Here is an 18,386-nt window from a genome sequence, read left to right as displayed (position 1 = left end):
GTCTGAGAAAGGAAAACGACATCAAGTAAATAATTTCTTATGGTGAACTGACCCCTTAGGCAGCCATACTTTGATCAAAGGAAAACCAGAGACCAATCAACCTCTAAGGCAGGGGATATGCAAACGTTATTAACAAAGGTCATGTTAACTGTCTTTCAAACTTTAGGGGGGCTGGACTGTGGTTAGTGGGAGAAGAAAATGTCCTGGCATCACTTGGAGTAAACAATGCCCATCATTGGTATCAATAGGAGGAACAGTGCCCCATCACTGGTGTGAGTGGGAAGAATAGTGCCCCATTATCAGTGTGACATTAACAATGCCTAACTGTTGATAATGGTGGGGGGAATAATGCCCCAAGGGCCAGATAAAAGTACACAAAAGGCAGCATCCTGCACCTGGGTCGCAGTTTGGAGCCCACTGCGCTTGATGATGGCCATACACCGGCCTGCTCAGCGTGTCCCAGTGACAGGTACAGCCAGGTGATTTGAAAAAGCTATGGACAGAAAGCCTATACAAATCAATGACAGACTGACATGGTCCACATTCACATGGAGCTTTTAAATACCTACAGGGAGGGGGATGCGTGTTCCTGGATGCAGAAAGCATGCGGGTAAATACTTCATGTAAAACTGCATACACATAGCTGCAGACAGCATCAGCCTGTTATTGATTTGTACAAGCTCTATCGGCAGCTGATCGCAAAACGCCTGGCATAAGCTGAGCAGTGTATGGCCCTAACTGGCAGCGTTACGAGCAAATACATAGAATACGATAGTATTTGAAAAATAAAATGCAGAGCTGGGGCTGCTCGATCTGGAATTTATTTGGCTACTACAGCGAAATGTGTGGTTTTGGCAGTGACAGTCTGAAATCTGATCCTTACAGTCATCAGGGAAGTTTACATGAGTGCAACGTAGGGGCCCACTACTGCACAGCAATGAGAATCTCATGAGATCCTTATGTGTAAGTGTAAACATCAACTGCATAATGTTCTAGAATAAGCATAAAAATATATGTTCTATAACAAAGGTTATACCTAGAATTGCAGCAATTACTGAATACTGAAATGTAACGATTTGCACACAGCTAGAAACTTTCTAGAAAGAAAAAGTAAGATTAAGCAGAGCATGAAATAAAAACATGCGGGACATAAAAGATCTATACACATGACAAATCTTTTTCATATGCCAAGTATACTTTAAACAAGCTTTGCTGACAGAAGTAACATGACACTTACCTCTACACTGGCAAATATATCAGCCGAAGTAAAGCCTTCCTTCTGGGGTTCAGATTTCTCATAGACCCCATCAGCAATGCCATTCTGATTAATAGTGTCCGGCCCCATAGGTACACCATTCACAGCAGCAGGCTTAGAACTTGGCTTTGCCTTTTCCCCTTTGTTTTCAGTCACTTTGGAGCCAGCCGTGCAGGTTAAGGCAGCAGCCGAGCTAGATGAACGTGTAGAATTTGAAGAACTCGCTCTCTCGTTGTCATCCTGAGTCTGCTTTAAGACAGACGTTCTGGGAACTTTACCTGAAGCATATTTTGAATGGGTTGGGGCATGTGCATGTTGGCTGGGGAAGAGCTGCTTATTAAGTGGTTGTTTGTGAAGTTTAGCAATAGCTGCCTCTGCTTTCAGGTCCTGATCGGGAGCAGATTTTTTTCTCACAAGCCTGACAGTAGAGGATACGGCTCTAGGAGATGCCACAGGTGATGAGGCATTAGATGCCGACTGTGAAGACCTGGGAGAGGCCTTAGAGATAGGTGTGGGGCAATCCCTTACCAACAACGCAGGTCTGGACAGCACTTTCGCCTTTACATTCTTGAAGTTCGGTTTGGGAAAACTGACCACCTCAGGTTTCTTGGCTTTAACAGTTGTCACAGTGGACAGCCTTTTAGCAACTTGTTTTCCTGCAACATTGCCAAGGCCAGTTTTATTTTGCAGACCATTCACTTTCATAGGCTCCTTAACGTTCTCAGGTTTTTTCACCATCTCAATTTGCCCCAAATCTCCTAATGATGGTACAGCAAAAGTCATATTCTTCGACTCAGGCAAAGGAGTGGAAGTATAGGCCTTTTCATCTGTGTGCGAACTGGAACTAGTTATTAAAAATGTCTCTTCACAGTTAAGCCCAGACGAGATATTTAAAAGGTCTTTTGATTCTACACTACAAGATAGCGTTCTATTATCAGAATTAGTGTTTTTAGCGAGAACACCATTCATGTCTTTGGCTTCGAGGTCGTTATCTTTTGCATGGGTAATGGCTTCTTGACCTGTCGCAGAAAGAAACCCCACACTGTTTTTATTGATATCATCCTTGATTTCCATAGCTCTGCCAAAGTCACTAAAATTTTCAGCAACACTTTCAGCGCCCTCTACTGGTGTACTGCATGCAATTACATCCCTATGAATGGCAGATACCTGGTTTGCAACTTCAGGTCCTTTATTGAGTAGCACCATTTCTTTGGTATCTTTAGGGACGTGTGGAGGCACTTCAAAATAATTCAAGTCTTTATTGGATTGCTCAACAGATTGGCAGCAATCCTGAACATTGGTCGTCCATTTTAGAGATGTTGAAAAAACATCAGTCGAAGTATTGGGTAATGGAGAACTTTCTAATAATGAGGTACTCACTGGCTTTTCAGAGCCACTAGAAATCAAGCTATTTTTCCTCATTCGCATTTCGCAGCTGGTGTCACATGATGATGAAAACAAACCCAGGGTGGTCTCCATATCTTTGTGCTTAGTAATTGGTGAACAGATCGCCACCCGCTCAGATGCAAGATTGCCACAAGCATCATCTCTCCAATTAACAGTGCATGGAAAAGCCCTCAGCTGTTCAGGTTTGTTGTAATAGGTGTCAGATGAGTGCTTTAAGTAAGGCATAGGTTGTTCAACATTCTGGAGGTTGTGCATATATTGGAAATGACTGCAATAGCAAGGGACTTTATGGTGTGAACAAAGATGGGTGCTTGAAGGTAAAGAGCTCTGCTCCTGCTTATTAATATAGTCTATGGTCTCTTCTAACTCTGTGGTGCCAATGCAGTTAGGACTTTTGACTGCTGAAATTTCATCATCATCAGTTTTGTTATGTAAATAGTCTATTGTACTCTCAAGTTCCAGCCCATTGGGCCCTTGGGGAACAGAATCACCAGCTGGCTGATACGTGTGCCATGCTGGATCATTAGAGTTCATGTTCCATTCACATTTAGAACAATTTGCCTTTGGCTCCTCATTTCCATTGCTGTGGTCAAAAAGTAATGGGGAGCCATATTCATTCTTGGGAGATTCCTCCAGATTTTGTACATTCATCCTGCTGCTCTACAGCTTTAAACATCCCAGTAAGGACATTTTTTTTTTTTTTTTAACTTCAAAGTGCTGTACGCCTAAAGGAAGTGTATCAAGATGCTAAGGAGCAGATCCATCGGATATTCATTCTTGCCACTGTGTTCATCAGGACTTCACATCAATCACATCTATCACATCTGTAAAAGAAGAATAAAGGTTAAAAAAGATTAAAAAAAGGTTAAAAGATTTAACCACACTGAACATAACCCAAAACCAGAATTTGTTATTCTTAAGAAAAGTAACGCAGTAATGAATAAAAATGATCAGCACAGAATTAACCCTGATTAAAAAGGTATCAAGTTAGAGTGATAGCAGTTCCATTAGGGAGGTAGATGTAGTTCACCATTAGTAAGAACTGTCCTTTCTGTGGGGAAAGCGGTTATTGCCTAATCTTTTCAACATAAATGAACCTTCAAAAAACTTTCTGGTCTCAAGGAACCCCTGCTAAAAGCCAATAAATTGATCTGATAAATTAGTGTGATGGTCAGCGGGAAGAATGTTACTTAACCTTATGGGTAACAAATGTCAGTGGGAACTTATAGTTACATAGTCAAAATAAAATAAATATCATAATCCCATATACCCGATTCTATACCCACAGTTGATCCAGAGGAAGGCGAAAAACCCTAGCAGAGAATTATCAAATTTGCTACAGCAGGGGAAAAAAAAAATTCCTTCCTGATCCCCCGAGAGGCAATCAAATTTTCCCCAGATCAACTTTACCTATAAAATGTTAGTACCCAGTTATATTATATACATTTAGGAAATAATCCAGGCCTTTCTGAAAGCAATCTACTAAACTGGCCAGAACCACCTCTGCAGGGTGTCTATTCCACATTTTCAAAGCTCTTACTGTGAAGAAACCTTTCCGTATTTGGATATTTAATCGCTTTTCCTCTAGACGTAAAGAGTGCCCCCTGTCCTGTGTGTTGACTATAAAGTGAACAACCCAACACTAAGTTACTATATGGATCCCTTATATATTTTGTACATGTTGATCATATCGCCCCTTAATCTCCTCTTCTCAAGAGTGAATAAATTCAGTTACTCTAATCTTTTCTCATAGCAGAGCTCCTCCATGCCTCTCATCAGTTTTGGTTGCCCTTCTCTGCACTTTCCCCAGTTCCAATATTTTTTTTGAGAACTGGTGCCCAAAACTGAACTGCATATTCTAGATGAGGTCTTACTACTGATTTGAACAGGGGCAAAATTATATATCTTACTCTCAGGAGTCCATACCTCTCAATACAAGAAAGGACTTTACTTGCTTTGGAAACCGCAGCTTGGCATTGCATGCCATTATTGAGCTTATGATCTACCAAAACTCCCAGATCCTTCTCCACTATGGATCCCCCCAGTATGTATGATGCATGCATATTCTTAGGCGCCAAGTGCAGAACTTTACATTTCTCAACATTAAATCTCATCTGCCATATAGTCACCCAATTAGAGCATTGAGGTTGGCTTGTGAATTGGAGACATCCTGTAAAGAGGTTATTCCACTGCATAGCTTGGTGTCATCTGCAAAGACGGAAATGTTACTTTAGATCCCGGACCCAATATAATTTATAAAGATATTAAAAGTAAGGGTCCCAGCACCGAACCTTGGGGTACACCACTGATAACATTAAACCATTCAGAATATGCATCATTAACCACTACTCTGGATTCTGTCTTTTAGCTGGTTTTCTATCCATTTACAAACTTATATTTCCAAACTTGTAGACTTTACCTTACACATGAGCCGTGTGTGCGGAACTGCATCAAAAGCTTTTATTAATCTCTCCAGTATCTTCCCAACTATAGAAGTTAAACTAACAGATCTAGTGTTACTTGGTAAAGACTTTGTTACCCTTTTAAATATAAGCACCACATTGGCCCTGCACCAATCCAGTGGTACTATTCCTGTCATTAACCACTTACAGACCGCCACATGGCAATGTACGTCGGCACAAGGTCACCGACAAGCACAAGCATGTACATGTGCACGTACATCCAATCGGACCCCCTCCCGCTGGCTGCGGCGATCCGTTTCGCTTCAGGAGCGATCCGGGATGAGGGGACGGCCGTTGGTTTCTGGCCATCCCCTCTCGATCGCTCCTGGTGAATGAGAAGCTTCCACCGCCTGTGTAGTGTAAACACAGGCAGGGAGAAAGTGATGTCATTCTCCTCGGGGCGGTCTTTTTGACGGGACTGCGAGAACACAATAGTAAGTGCACCAACACTACACTGACATGTAGGTACACATAGGCACACAAATCACGCCCCCCCTCCCAGTCACAGTGTCACTGATTGCAGTGATCATTTATTTACTGATCACTGCATTTAGTGTCAGTTGTGACAGTAAAAACTGTCAGGGCAGTTAGTGTTAGGTCCAGGGTAGCCCCCTACCCCCCCCCATAAAGGTTTTAACCCCCTGATTGCCCCTAGAGTTAACCCTTTCACCAGCGATCACCGTATAAGTGTCACTGGTGATGCTGGATAGCCAGTTATTTAGTTATTTAGGTTCCTCGTCGGGTTTTTATATACTACCCAATAAAGGTTTTAACCCCGATTGCCCCTAGTTAATCCTTTCACCCCCTTTTGCCAGTGTCACTAAGCGATAGTTTTTCTGATCGTTGCATTAGTGTCACTGGTGCCGCTAGGTAGCTAGTTAATTTTTTTAGGTTCACCGCCTGGTTTTTATAGTGCTAGGTACCCCCATATACTACCCAATAAAGATTTTAACCCCCTGATTGCCCCTAGTTAACCCTTTCACCAGTGATCACCGTATAAGTGTTACGGGTGACTCTGGTTAGTTAGTTTGCTTTTTATAGCATCAGGGCACCCACCATTTATTACCCAATAAAGGTTTAACCCCCTGATCACCCAGCGGGTGATATCAATTAGGTTTTAGGGTCAGGGTCTGCGTCGCCCCAGGCAGCGCTAGGTTAGTGCCAGTACCGCTAATACCCACGCGCAAAGCATACACCTCCCGTAGTGGTATAGTATCTGAACAGATCAATATCTGATCAGATCTATACTAGCGTCCCCAGCAGTTTAGGGTTCCAAAAAAACGCATTGTTAGCGGGATCAGCCCAGATACCTGCTAGCACCTGCGTTTTGCCCCTCCGCCCAGCCGATCCAAGTGCAGTATCGCTCGATCGCTGTCACTTACAAAACACTAAACACATAACTGCAGCGTTCGCAGAGTCAGGCCTGATCCCTGCGATCGCTAACAGTTTTTTTTGGTAGTGTTTTATATTTAAATCCTGAAGGCCGTGCTTGGTTTTCGGGGTCCTGTACGTGGCTAGGCTCCCAAAAAGTCCCCCACATGTGGTATCCTCGTACTCGGGAGAAGCAGCAGAATTTATTTTGGGTGTAATTTCACTTATGTCTATAGCATGTGTGAGCAATATATAATTTAGTGACAACTTTGTGCAAAAAAATAAAAAATGTTTAATATTCCTGAAACTTGTGGCAAAATATGAAATATTTCATGGACTCAACATGCCTCTCAGTAAATAGCTTGGGGTGTCTACTTTCCAAAATGGGGTCATTTGGAGGGGTTTTGTGCTATTTTGGCATTTTATGGCCTTCGAAACTGTGATAGGTAGTGAGGAGTGAAATCAAAAATTGGCACTCTTAGAAATCCTGAAGGCAGTGATTAGTTTTCAGGGTCCTGTACACGGCTAGACTCCCAAAAAGTCCCACATATGTGGTATCCCCGTACTCAGGAAAAGCAGCAGAATATATTTTGGGGTGCAATTCCACATATAACTATGGCATGTGCGCGCAATATATCATTTATTGACAACTTTTTGTAAACTTTTTTTTTTTTTGTGTCATTATTCAATCACTTGGCACAAAAAAAATAAAAAAAAAATATTAGATGGGCTCAATATGCCCCTCAGCAATTTCCTTGGGGTGTCTACTTTCCAAAATGGGGTCATTTGGGGAGGGGGGGGGTTGTACTGCCCTGCCATTTTAGCACCTCAAGAAATGAGATAGGCAGTCATAAATTAAAAGCTGTGTAAATTCCATAAAATGTACTCTAGTTTGTAGACGCTATGATTTTTGCGCAAACCAATAAATATACGCTTATTGACATTTTTTTTACTAAAGACATGTGGCCGAATACATTTTGGCCTAAATGTATGACTAAAATTTATTTAGTTTATTCGATTTTTCTTATAACAAAAAGTAGAAAAAAATCTTTAATTTTCAGTCTTTCCTTTTATATCGTAAAAAATAAATATTGCAGAGGCAATCAAATACCATCAAAAGAAAGCTTTATTTGTGGCGAAGAAAAGGACGCAAATTTAGTTTGGGTACAGTGTTGCATGACCGCGCAATTACCAGTTAAAGCAGTGCAGTGCGAAAAAGTAAAAAGACCTCTGATCCTTAGGCTGACAATTGGTCCGGGGCTTAAGTGGTTAATGAGTCCATAAAAATTAGATACAATGGCTTTGAAATTACAGAGCTCAATTCTTTTAGGATCCGCCGGTGGAGCCATCAGGTCCAGGTACTTCCCAACGTTTATTCTGTCTAAATATTTCTGGACCATATAAATTTTGAGCTATTGTGGATTTGTGGCTGTGTCACTACGACCCCCATTATGGACATGCGCTCCCCCATGCTCCTATGTATACATAGAGCTGAAGAATGTATTTAATAAATTAGCCTTCTTTTTGTCTCCAGTCACCCACTCTAGATTATTTTGTAAAGCGCCTACATGCTCAGACTTAACCTTTTTACCATTAATACATTTGAAGATTTTTTGGGGGTTTGTCCTATCTTTTGCAATCTGTCTTTCGTTTTGAATTTTTTCATCCTCGATTTCCTTCTTACATATTCTGTTATACTCTTTGTAACATTTAAATTACACTAGTGTTCCTTCATTTTTATATTTTTTTAAAAGCTCTTTTCTTATAGTTTATAGCTTTTTTTTACTTTGGTCGTGAGCCACATAGGTTTTATTTTTAGCCTTTTAAACTTATTGCCCATGGGAATATACTTTGCACAAACAGTCTTTTTGAATAATTCTCATTTCTGTTCTGTGCCCATTGATGCCAATATTCTCTCCCAGTCCAAGTCCTAGAGAGCAGCCCTCGTCCATGGAAATTTTGCTCTCTTGAAATTAAGTGTTATTTTTTCAGTATGTGATTTTTCTTACAGTTAACATCAAATGAAATCATGTTATGATCACTGCTACCCAGGTGTTCCTTTATCTGAACATTAGTAATACGCTCTGCATGGTTTCACATTACCAGGTCCAACAGAGCGTCATTCCTAGTTGGGGCCTCAAACTGGACCATAAATTTTTCCTGTAATAGGATTTATAAATTTTTGCCCTTCAACTGTCCCAGCAGTGCCATTACTCCAGTCAATTTCTGGGTAGTTAAAATCATAATGATAATAGGTTCACCTATTTAGGTATTACATGTTACTTTGGAGCAATCCCCACAAACAACCCCCCCCCCCCCACTCCGCCTGTGACACCAGGGCATCGCTTTCATTTAAAAAAAACTTGGTAATCTGTGAATCAAGAAACTGCAAATCCCATCTGCCACTGTAGTAGACACTGTGTGGTTCTCAATGGACTATGAGAGCACCGATGAGCACCTTTGTAGCTTATAAAAACTCTTTCTACACTTCAGTAACTGCCCATATGGGAAGTACAATCTCCAAAAAAAGACAGTATATATTCCGTTCCACTCACTGGCACCCACAAAGTATGAAGCCTAGTACACATGGGCCAAATGTCAGACATCAGGCGTGTTCAATAAAAACTGTCCGGCATTTGTCGTGTGGGTATGGCAACCAGTCTGACAGAAGCTCGCCTTTTAGCCAGCTTCTTTCGGACGAGCATCTTGAAAAACAAGCAGCCAACCGACTCCCAATCAGCGCTGTCAGCTAGAGCCATCTTAATAGCATCACAGGCCCCTTGGCAAAGTAATGCTCTGGGGCCCCTACAATGGAGACAACGCAGGTAAAACATCAAGTAGGTAGGAGGCAGACAAGTGGATCTTCCCCTTTTGGGTGGAGCTCCGCATTAACTACATGATCATTCTGTACAGCAAAGAAACAGTGGGAAAATACTACATACATAAAGTAACAAAGTTGCCCTGTGCATATAATATATCTACTAGATTGATGCCTCCCCAGCACTATGGCCCCCCTACATCCCAGATATCCCCCAGCACTGTTACCATATACCATAAGATACCACACTACATCCCTGATACCCCCCTACACTGTGGTCTCTCTACGTCCGATACCTCTAGCACTATGGCCAAGCATACCCCAAGCATTGTTTTCCCCCATACACCCTTGATATCCCCCAGAACCTTTATTCCATCCATGTAATACACCCTTTTCCAGTGGAGATACAGTGCATGTAAACTTTTGGCTATGTGCCCACCTCCAGCACTGGACTCACCTATACCAATCAAGCAGGCAGAAGGAGGGGTGGTGGAGGGAGCATCCCTCCGGACATTCTAAGCCCTTCAGTCTAAACAGTGCTTAACAGCTGGGCTCACCATGAAACCATCCACAATGCTACTTCAGCAGGTGGGCCCTCAGTGCTGCCGACTCAGCAGCTCCCATTCCAGCTCTTACCCCGTGGCCTCAGAGTCCTGAGCATTCAAGCTTCATGGGGCAGGGCATCACTGGCGCTCCTGCCCTGCCCCTCCCCGCTGGCTGTGAAATAGGCATTGTTGTGCACAGCACGGTGCACCGCTGACAGCCTCTCTCACGTGCATCACTCTCAGGGCCATCATGGGGCCAATTTTGGGGCAGCGTGGGCTGCTTTGGGGAAAGTGCGGGGGGCCATGCAGTTGGGGCCCCTGAGCAGTGCCCAAGTGTGTCCTCTTATCAAGACAGCTCGGCTATGAGCCCAGTGTGATCTGGCGGGGGGGGGGGGGGGGGGGACACAATAAGTCAGCAGGGGAGATCACTGTACTAACATCAGATTGTTCGAACACCAGCTACGACCAAAGTGTTTTTTTTCCCCATTCAACCTGCAGGTTTGAATGAAAGAAAATAGAAACAAATTAGTGTTATATACAAGCCTTGACACTGAACCCGCAATGCTTTGCAGCTGCAGCGTTTATAAAAATTCATTTTTTTTTACCTTCAAAATCAGGTACATGTATTTTTTATTTATATATTTTTTTAAAGGCAAACTTGGCCTTTAACGGCTTTAGGTATAACAAACTGAAGTTCTTATTGTAAGGGATCACTATGATACGATTTGACTTTTGGGAAAAGCCACAAACCTAAATTAACCCAGCGGGAAATTGGATTCCTGGCGGCATTATATAAACCAATTTTTTTTGCAGAATGCCTTCAGACTGTCATATTGCAACCAGTTATTTTTTTTTCTTTTTTTTTTTTTTATACATAAAACACAGCATCTCCACATTAAAATGGTTAATTCTAACATTAGATTGCAAAATGACGTGTAACAATTAGAGCTGCACAATTCAAATTAAAAAAATCCTGATCTCGATTCAACCCCCCTGACTATCTCTATTGCAGAGTTTGCTGATTTTTTCATACAAGTGGAGAAACTTATCTGCTCACTCCGCTGTCAAAAGAAAACATCTGGACAGTCTGCCAAGTTTTTAACATAAAACATTGCAACTTTTACTTCTTAGATCAAAGGGATAAACTTCTGTGTGAAAAAAAATAAAAAATAAAACAGGCAGTCTGCCAAGTCTTTAACAAAGTTTAACCACTTAAAGTCTAATTTTTTTTTCTGACACTTAAGTTAAGATCAATCTTTTTTTGCTATAAAATTACTTGTAACCCCCAAACATATATATTTTAGCAGAGACCCGAGAGAATAAAATTCAATTGCTGCAATATTTTATGTCACGCTGTTCCCAGTGTGAAAAAATACACTTCGATGATCAAAAAACAAAAAAACAGTAAAGTTAGCCCAATTTTTTTGGTTTTAATGTGATAGATGCTACGCCACGAGAATCTTTATCTTCCAAGCAAAAAAATTGTGATTCTCGTTTTAGCCAGAATCATGCAGCTCTGTTAACAATATACTTTTTTTTTTAGGCCCAATGACTTTGTGGTACATAACTGACCAGATGAAAAAACTTTACATTTAGGAATTTAAGCTGCAAAACACCAGGAGCACACTATTTTTGCAGCAGTCGCTCTAATGCTAAGAGTAGCAGAACCTCGTTTCCATACGGTGAAGGACATACGTAGCAAGCAGTAGTAATTATTTACACAGTGCAGTGATGTGTGCATTATAGACATTCTACTTGTGCAGCTCACACTATAGCAAGCCATATCATCCATCTGTGTAGAAACTAAAGCCAGCCATACACTGTTAGAATCTCGGCCGGATCAGTAGGAACCGGCTGAGATTCGAACAGTTAATGAGCAGGCTGAATGTACCAAGTTGATCTAACGATCAACTTTGGTTAAAAATAAATAGCCTGCCGGATTCTCTTGTGATATCGCGGCTGCTATAAGCTGCGAGCAATAATCACATCTTCTCCCTGCAGACACGACTTCCCATAACTGACCCCGCCAGGAGGGGGCAAGACAATTGCCGATTCCCATCAACATTGTTTTCTGTGGTTGCAGAAAAGAATGTGTACTGTGTATAGCCTGCTTAAGACGACACTTGGGGTCACAATACACTTTACAATCTGACCCAGATTGTGCACAAAAAGTATGTCAAATGAAGACCTGCCTAATAAAACCAGCTAATTTGTATCCAATAAGACAGGACCCTGCGCTACATAATTGTGTTGCATAGGATAATTTCAACAATCAGGTTTTTAAAAACAAAATCCTTTTCTTCTATGCGATGAGAGATAAACAGATTTTTTTTAAACCAAGTCAAACTACTAGTAAATCAAAAGTGGAGGATTTCAGTGCATGGAGAGTGTACGAGTGTATTGATGAAGCAAAATAACCTGGAGGCATTTCCAAGCTAAACACCAGTCCATCAAGAAGCTTAACCAATTAAAACCGTCCTGGAGGCAAGTTAGAAATTAGGGAGTAGACTGCACAATTCGTCTTTGGAAAATGATCCTGTCCTGAAAGTAGCAGGTAAGGTGGTCTATGGTCCACTCTGATATATAACCAAAAAGGTAAAAAAAATTGAATAGTTAAAGTCAACAAAAAATAAAAATACAGCAACCACAAGCGATGTTCAAATTGTTCAGAAAGTACAATTTAGGGCACTTTCACCCCGAGCAGTGCCAGGCGCCAGTTGTAAAGCGCTGCTATTTTTAGTGGCGCTTTAACGGTGCTTTTAAAGCGGGAGACCTCCGAAAAACTTTTTTTTTTTTTTTTTTTTTTTTAAGTCAGCAGCTACGAATACTGCAACTGCTGACTTAAAAAAAGGCCACTTCGGTGCGGTACGGGGTGAGGACATTGGGTGACATTATGCCAGCTGGAAGATTGCTGTCCTATAAAGAACTCTCCACTAAATTTAGTCTACCTAGGTGGATGTATTTCCTTTATCAGCTGTGCCATGTTGCAAGAGCACAGCGTTTACGGAGACTACGACCCTCTCTATGGACCCCATAGAGGAGCTCTTGGCTCAGGTTTTGCTTTCCAAGCCTCTCGTTCCTGTATGCATCATTGCTCAGTGTAGACTCTCTCAAGTTGGAGAGATTGTGGGAGACCTGGAGGACTGTCATTCCTACCCCGGAGAGAGAGAGAGGACTGGAACGACTGTTTTGATGGAAGCTTGGGACTGGTGATCTCATCTAAAGACAAGGTGATACAGACCAAGTTTCTACACAGGGTATATTACACTCCGCAGCAACTGCACAGATTGTACCCACAAAGAGACCCCACTTGCACTAGCTGTTGAAGGGACATATGGACATTCTATCATATGTTCTGGAGCTGCCCTGCTGTTGCCAGCTACTGGGCTGCAGTGTTCGAAAACATTAATGAGCGACTTGGCCTGTCCCTGTCTCAGTCCCCAAAGCTGGCTCTTCTTGGCATTCAAGAGGACGACCAGAGGCCACGCTACTCCAAACTCCTGATAGAGTTTTTACTTACTATGCCAAAAAGGCCATTCTCCTTCGATGGACTTCTAGCCCCCCCCCCCCCCCTTGGTGGCTCTATGGGATAACATCATAAATAAGGCCCTACCGTTATACAAAATGACATATCTAAGCAGGAAGTGCCTTAAGAAATTTGAAGGCATATGGTTACATTTCAAAACTGGCTGACACACTGAACTCGGAATTCCAATAATTCTGTTTATATGTTACCTGTAAAGATTGTACAACTTCTGTATAAGATGAACAAAGCGTACTTACCACTTGGTATACGTTCTGTATCAAACTGATTATCTGTTTCTTGTTTGTATATTCTTAATAAAGCAAATCTTTTTCAACGTGAAAAAAAAAAAAAAAAAAGAAAAAAAAAAAAAAAAAAAAAAAAAAAAAAAAAAAAAGGGCACTTACCGGTCACAGGGTTCAGCGATGTCGGCACCCGAGAACGAACCATCCCTTGGTCCTCGGATGCTGCCACCACCATCTTCGGTATGGGAATAAGGAAAGGAAGCCTCACTTCCCGGTTCCCTACTGCGCATGCACGAGTCACGCAGCGCAATCTAAATGGTCCATGCTGTCTCTGGGACCCGCGTGTGTCCCAGCAGAAAGCACAGCAGGACGGGAAGAGGCTTAGACTCCTGTTGAGTCTATGCCCAAAAGTGGATGCAAATACCCATCTTAGACAGGTATCTGTACCCCCCTGAAAGGTGCCAAATGTGACACCGGAGGGGGGAGGGTTCCAAAAAATGTTTTATTCAATTTTTGTGTGAACCTCCACTTTAACCCCCTCTAGTGGCTGAAAAAGGGTTAAAAGCGCTGGCAACGGGCAGGGGTGCTTTAGAAGCGGAGTATACACTCCTCTGAAAGTGCCTCAAAGAAACTGCTTGCATGATTTTTTTTTTTTTTTTTGCCAGCGCACAGCTCCAGTGTGAAAGCACTCGGGCTTTCACATTTGCATGAAATTTGAGGTGCTTTACAGGCGCCATTTTTTAGCCCTATAGCACCTGTAAAACATCTCAATCTGAGAGGAGTCTTACAATTAATTTTTATTTTTTATTTTTATTTTTTAGGAGCCTGGAAAGCAGATTTCTGATGCCATGCAGGCCTCCTACAGACAGTAAGTGCAAGCTGTCTGGCAGTACATTGGGAAGGCAGTGTCACAAGGACAGCAAGAGTCAATTTACTACGGCAACACTTAACACAGCAGTGGTAGTTCATTGCAAACCACAAGCTGTCAGCCAGATGGACTGTCAGTAGTTGCAGTCCATTCATTTACATTACACCATTTTCTTTAGATTGTGGCAGTGAGTGGGGGAATCGGATTCTTCCTGCTCTATACCAAATATGGTATTAACGCGTTACAAAAGGTGAACTTCTCCTTTAAATTTCACCCAAGACGCACAGTTGGCTAACCAGAGTATAAATGTATGCCTATGGAGAAGGAAAGAGGAAATGGAAGAGGCAGGCAGACATCTCCTTGACTGGCAATTTTACAATAGTGACCAGACGAGTTATTTAAACCTGTTCCATTCCAATCTCCTGCAGAGTTGTTGGCGTTATTTTTTATATATTTATTTTATTAACAATCAGGTGGCAATCTCATTTCAAATGTGCCTACAGAAATGGGATGGCAACTCCATCTCTCACAAAACAGCTAATATGGTGATCTCATGGCACCTTTGGGCTTATGGACAAGGGTGGCTTGTTTTTACGCAGGAACTTTTCCAGCGTTCAAGATGCTGTTCAAAAAGTTGTCTGTATACATGTAACAATTGTGCCATGGTTTACATGCCAACATGAACCCTATAGGATATGTTCCATACATAGGACCATGAAGGAAAATTTAGTTATGCAGCTAAATGCTAGAGACCAAAATGGAAGAATGCGCATAGGCCCATAGCATACAATACTGCTGCATTCTCACCTATATAAATTAGAAATCTACAAGCAGGAAATTGTATACCCACATGCATAAGCCCTTAGAATGTGAAAGCAGAATATAGGAATAAGAATGAGTCTACATAATTATGAAAAAAAAAAAAAAAAAAAAAAGAAAAGCACCCGTTTAGCACACAAGCTTGTATCGGAGCATATTAAAGCACTAGTACAAAGAGTCGCTACTCAAAGCAAACTACCAACTTGAAAAATATACAGCAAGAAATAAACTGATGCCTGGCACACATGAGATTGGAGAAATGATAGTCCGTTTTTATTTTTGCACACTAGTCTCATATCAAAAATGAAAAGCTTACTAAAGTTAAAGGAAGTCTCGTACAACAGATTAAAAATTGGCAAGGGATGTAATGTGTTGTAGTTCATTTGTATTGAATATTTGAACGACAACTGTACTGATAAAACGACAATCTGGTATCGTACAAGAAAAAAAAAAATTCAGTTATCCCATTGGATAATTTTGCATTTATTATTCTGATCTTGAAAGCAATGTACTAATGATCAGATTATCGTACGAACAATTCAAAAGCCATATATTTTTCCTATGATTTTCTGATAGTGTGTACGGGCCATAAAAGAAGGCATGTTTTGGAGGTAGCCCAGTACTCAAATTCAGGTTTAAGTTATCACAGACGGGTCTTTTCAGTTTTTAGGTCATCGTGTAAATTTGCATCTTTCTGCCCCGGTTCACACCAGCTCGCTCTGCGAGATCGTATGCGATTTGCACCGCACTGCAAATCACATGCTATGGCCGTGTGATGGGATTCCAGCCATACAGACATGGCTGATATCATATCACATTTGGACTAAACTAGCACAGGACCCTCTTTTTGGTCTGCACCAGAATCGGATTGCATGGACGTTAACACATTCGAACTTCAGTTCGCAGTGCGATATGCAAGCTGATTTGGGGGTGTCATTTAAAATGTATCGACACTCCCAGCCATTCGCATATGGTAGTGTAAACTGACGTGCGAGTCAGGTGCGATGCAGGAACCCGCAGTGATTCGCAAACGTTCCTGTATCGCACAAGTGTGAAATGAGGCTTACACTGAATAAGGCTTCTTGCACATATGTATAGCTCCCAACTGTCCCCGATTTGGAACAAAGACGCTCTTTCCTCATGTGTCCCTCATTGTGGTCAGATCTATATAAATGCACTTTTTAGCTTTCAAAAAAAGTGTTTCCGAGTAATAAACCCTTCATCCAATTTCTAAATCGCTTTATTTATAAATTTCAAAAGCCAATATAAAGTTATAGTAGTGGTCAAAAAATGCACTTGTGGGCTTAAAGCGGAGTTCCACACAAAAAAGTCGAACTTCCGCTTCAAGCCCTCCTTGGCCCCTTACATACCACATTTGATGTCATTTTTTTGGCGGAGTGGGTGGCTGCTTTAGAGATTGACTTCCTGGACCACCTAGGTGACAAGTCCCAGAAGATTGCCTGTCCACTGGGAGAGCACAGCACGCGCCAGCCCGTAAAGCCACAAGCTGTCACAGCCAGGTGCCCACATTTCCAATGGATGTGCCGAGGAGAGAGAGGAGCGGGGCTCCATGCGGGCACATCGCTGGAATGTGGAACAGGCTGTTTATTAAAAGTCAGCAGCTACAAAAACTATTTTATGGGGCATGGGGGGGGGGGGTTGGTTGGGACTGTCTTATTCCTCATTCCCATCTCAAAAAGTTGGGAGGTATGCACAGGAATCTGAGCATGTGCAATGCAAATTCTGGTGCATCATCCTGCCCTGGAAATCAAAAGATGCCAAGTACAGCTGTGCACAGATGTGCGCTTGTGTAGACAAGAGAAAAAAAAAAAAAAAAACACAAAAATGCTGTCTGTCATACTCAACGGTCATTCAGACCTAGGGGCTGCTGTACAGTATATAGCACCTGGGCAGGGGAAATATGCAGAAATTGACATTGCACGGGCTCAGAGGCCTAAAAAGGAATGCCTGATGCAAACACAGCCATCACATCTAATAGATAAGCTGCAATATACAGTAGATCATTCTTGGTTTAGGGTTTTAGGAGGAGGTCAATACACATTAGCTACTCCCTTAATGCACATACAGTGCATAAATATATGCAGCGATCGCCACAGCTGCTCATCTATAGAGCACACAAGAAAGGAGCAAGCTTAGACGGAATCAAATAAAAAAAAAAATGTACTGCTCATATAAAAAGCAGTGTTATCGCAAGAGAACACAGTACTCTTTGGCTAAACAATTTCCTGTTCAACTGGCTCTTATAAATAAGGATAAAAAAAAAAAAAAATACATTTCTGAAAGCACGTGGGAATTCTCTATTTTGTTTATACTACGGATATTTCCCAGTTGACAAAGCCATCTAATGAAAACCTAGGAGGACGAATGCAATAAGGGATAGAATTTGGCTTAAAAAGAAGAGAACAATAATCCAAAGCAAAGTAACACTTAATAAATTGTGAGGGGGTTCGCTCGGTAGCGGGTGTGTGTGACCCCCTGGATGGGTTCACAACACAAAGTCAGGCACAGCAGACAGCGGTGTAGGTGCAAAAAAACAAAAGATCCGGTTTATTTAGGCTACATGCAGTGATACATATAACAGCCAAACAAAATAAAACAAGAAAATAAATCCTGGTCAGCTTGACCTCTAACTACACACGTAGACTCCCTGTCTAACAACTGGGTGCAGCCTTGTGCTGCCCCAGTCCCTGTCTCTATTGTAGGGGTTTGCCACACAGGCGTTAACTCACCGCACATAACAGATCTCAGACTCCCCAGTCTATACACACAAAACTGGTTCCAGGATGGAGCATCTCCCTATGCATGCTGGGGTTTTTTGTAGAGGTCTTAATGAGACCACTTACTACAGCTGGGCTCATTAACTCTTCCCCTCTAATTGTAAAAGTCTGCATAAAGCCTGAATCTAGGACACACATATTTCCCATCCTGAATACAACCAGGTGATTTTACCTGCGTGCTGCCACAATATTGAAATATACAATTAGACATACAAATACATACACAGTACACTTGATTTACTGAATAGACCTAGAAGTGGGTTTGTGGAGTATTT

At 41.8% G+C, this 18,386-nt stretch overlaps 1 protein-coding gene across 7 annotated transcripts in view; it reads right to left on the bottom strand.

Moving 5' to 3' along the window:
• The window catches only part of MTUS1 (microtubule associated scaffold protein 1), a 390,210-nt gene that overhangs the window by 268,858 nt on the left and 102,966 nt on the right, over window positions 1–18,386 (bottom strand). For all 7 annotated transcript variants that reach the window (XM_077477385.1, XM_077477386.1, XM_077477387.1 and 4 more), the window contains exon 2: window positions 1,238–3,486. In XM_077477385.1, coding sequence (XP_077333511.1) covers window positions 1,238–3,313 — 2,076 coding nt within the window. In that variant the 5' untranslated portion in view covers window positions 3,314–3,486. The remainder of the gene's footprint in view (window positions 1–1,237; window positions 3,487–18,386) is intronic.

The sequence above is a fragment of the Lithobates pipiens genome, unplaced genomic scaffold (genome assembly GCF_037356315.1).
Source record: "Lithobates pipiens isolate NorthernLeopardFrog02 unplaced genomic scaffold, aLitPip1_a1.2 Scaffold_13, whole genome shotgun sequence".
Taxonomy (NCBI): Eukaryota; Metazoa; Chordata; class Amphibia; order Anura; family Ranidae; genus Lithobates; species Lithobates pipiens.
Note: the sequence above shows the minus strand (reverse complement) of the source record. Positions and strands in the feature narration are given on the sequence as shown.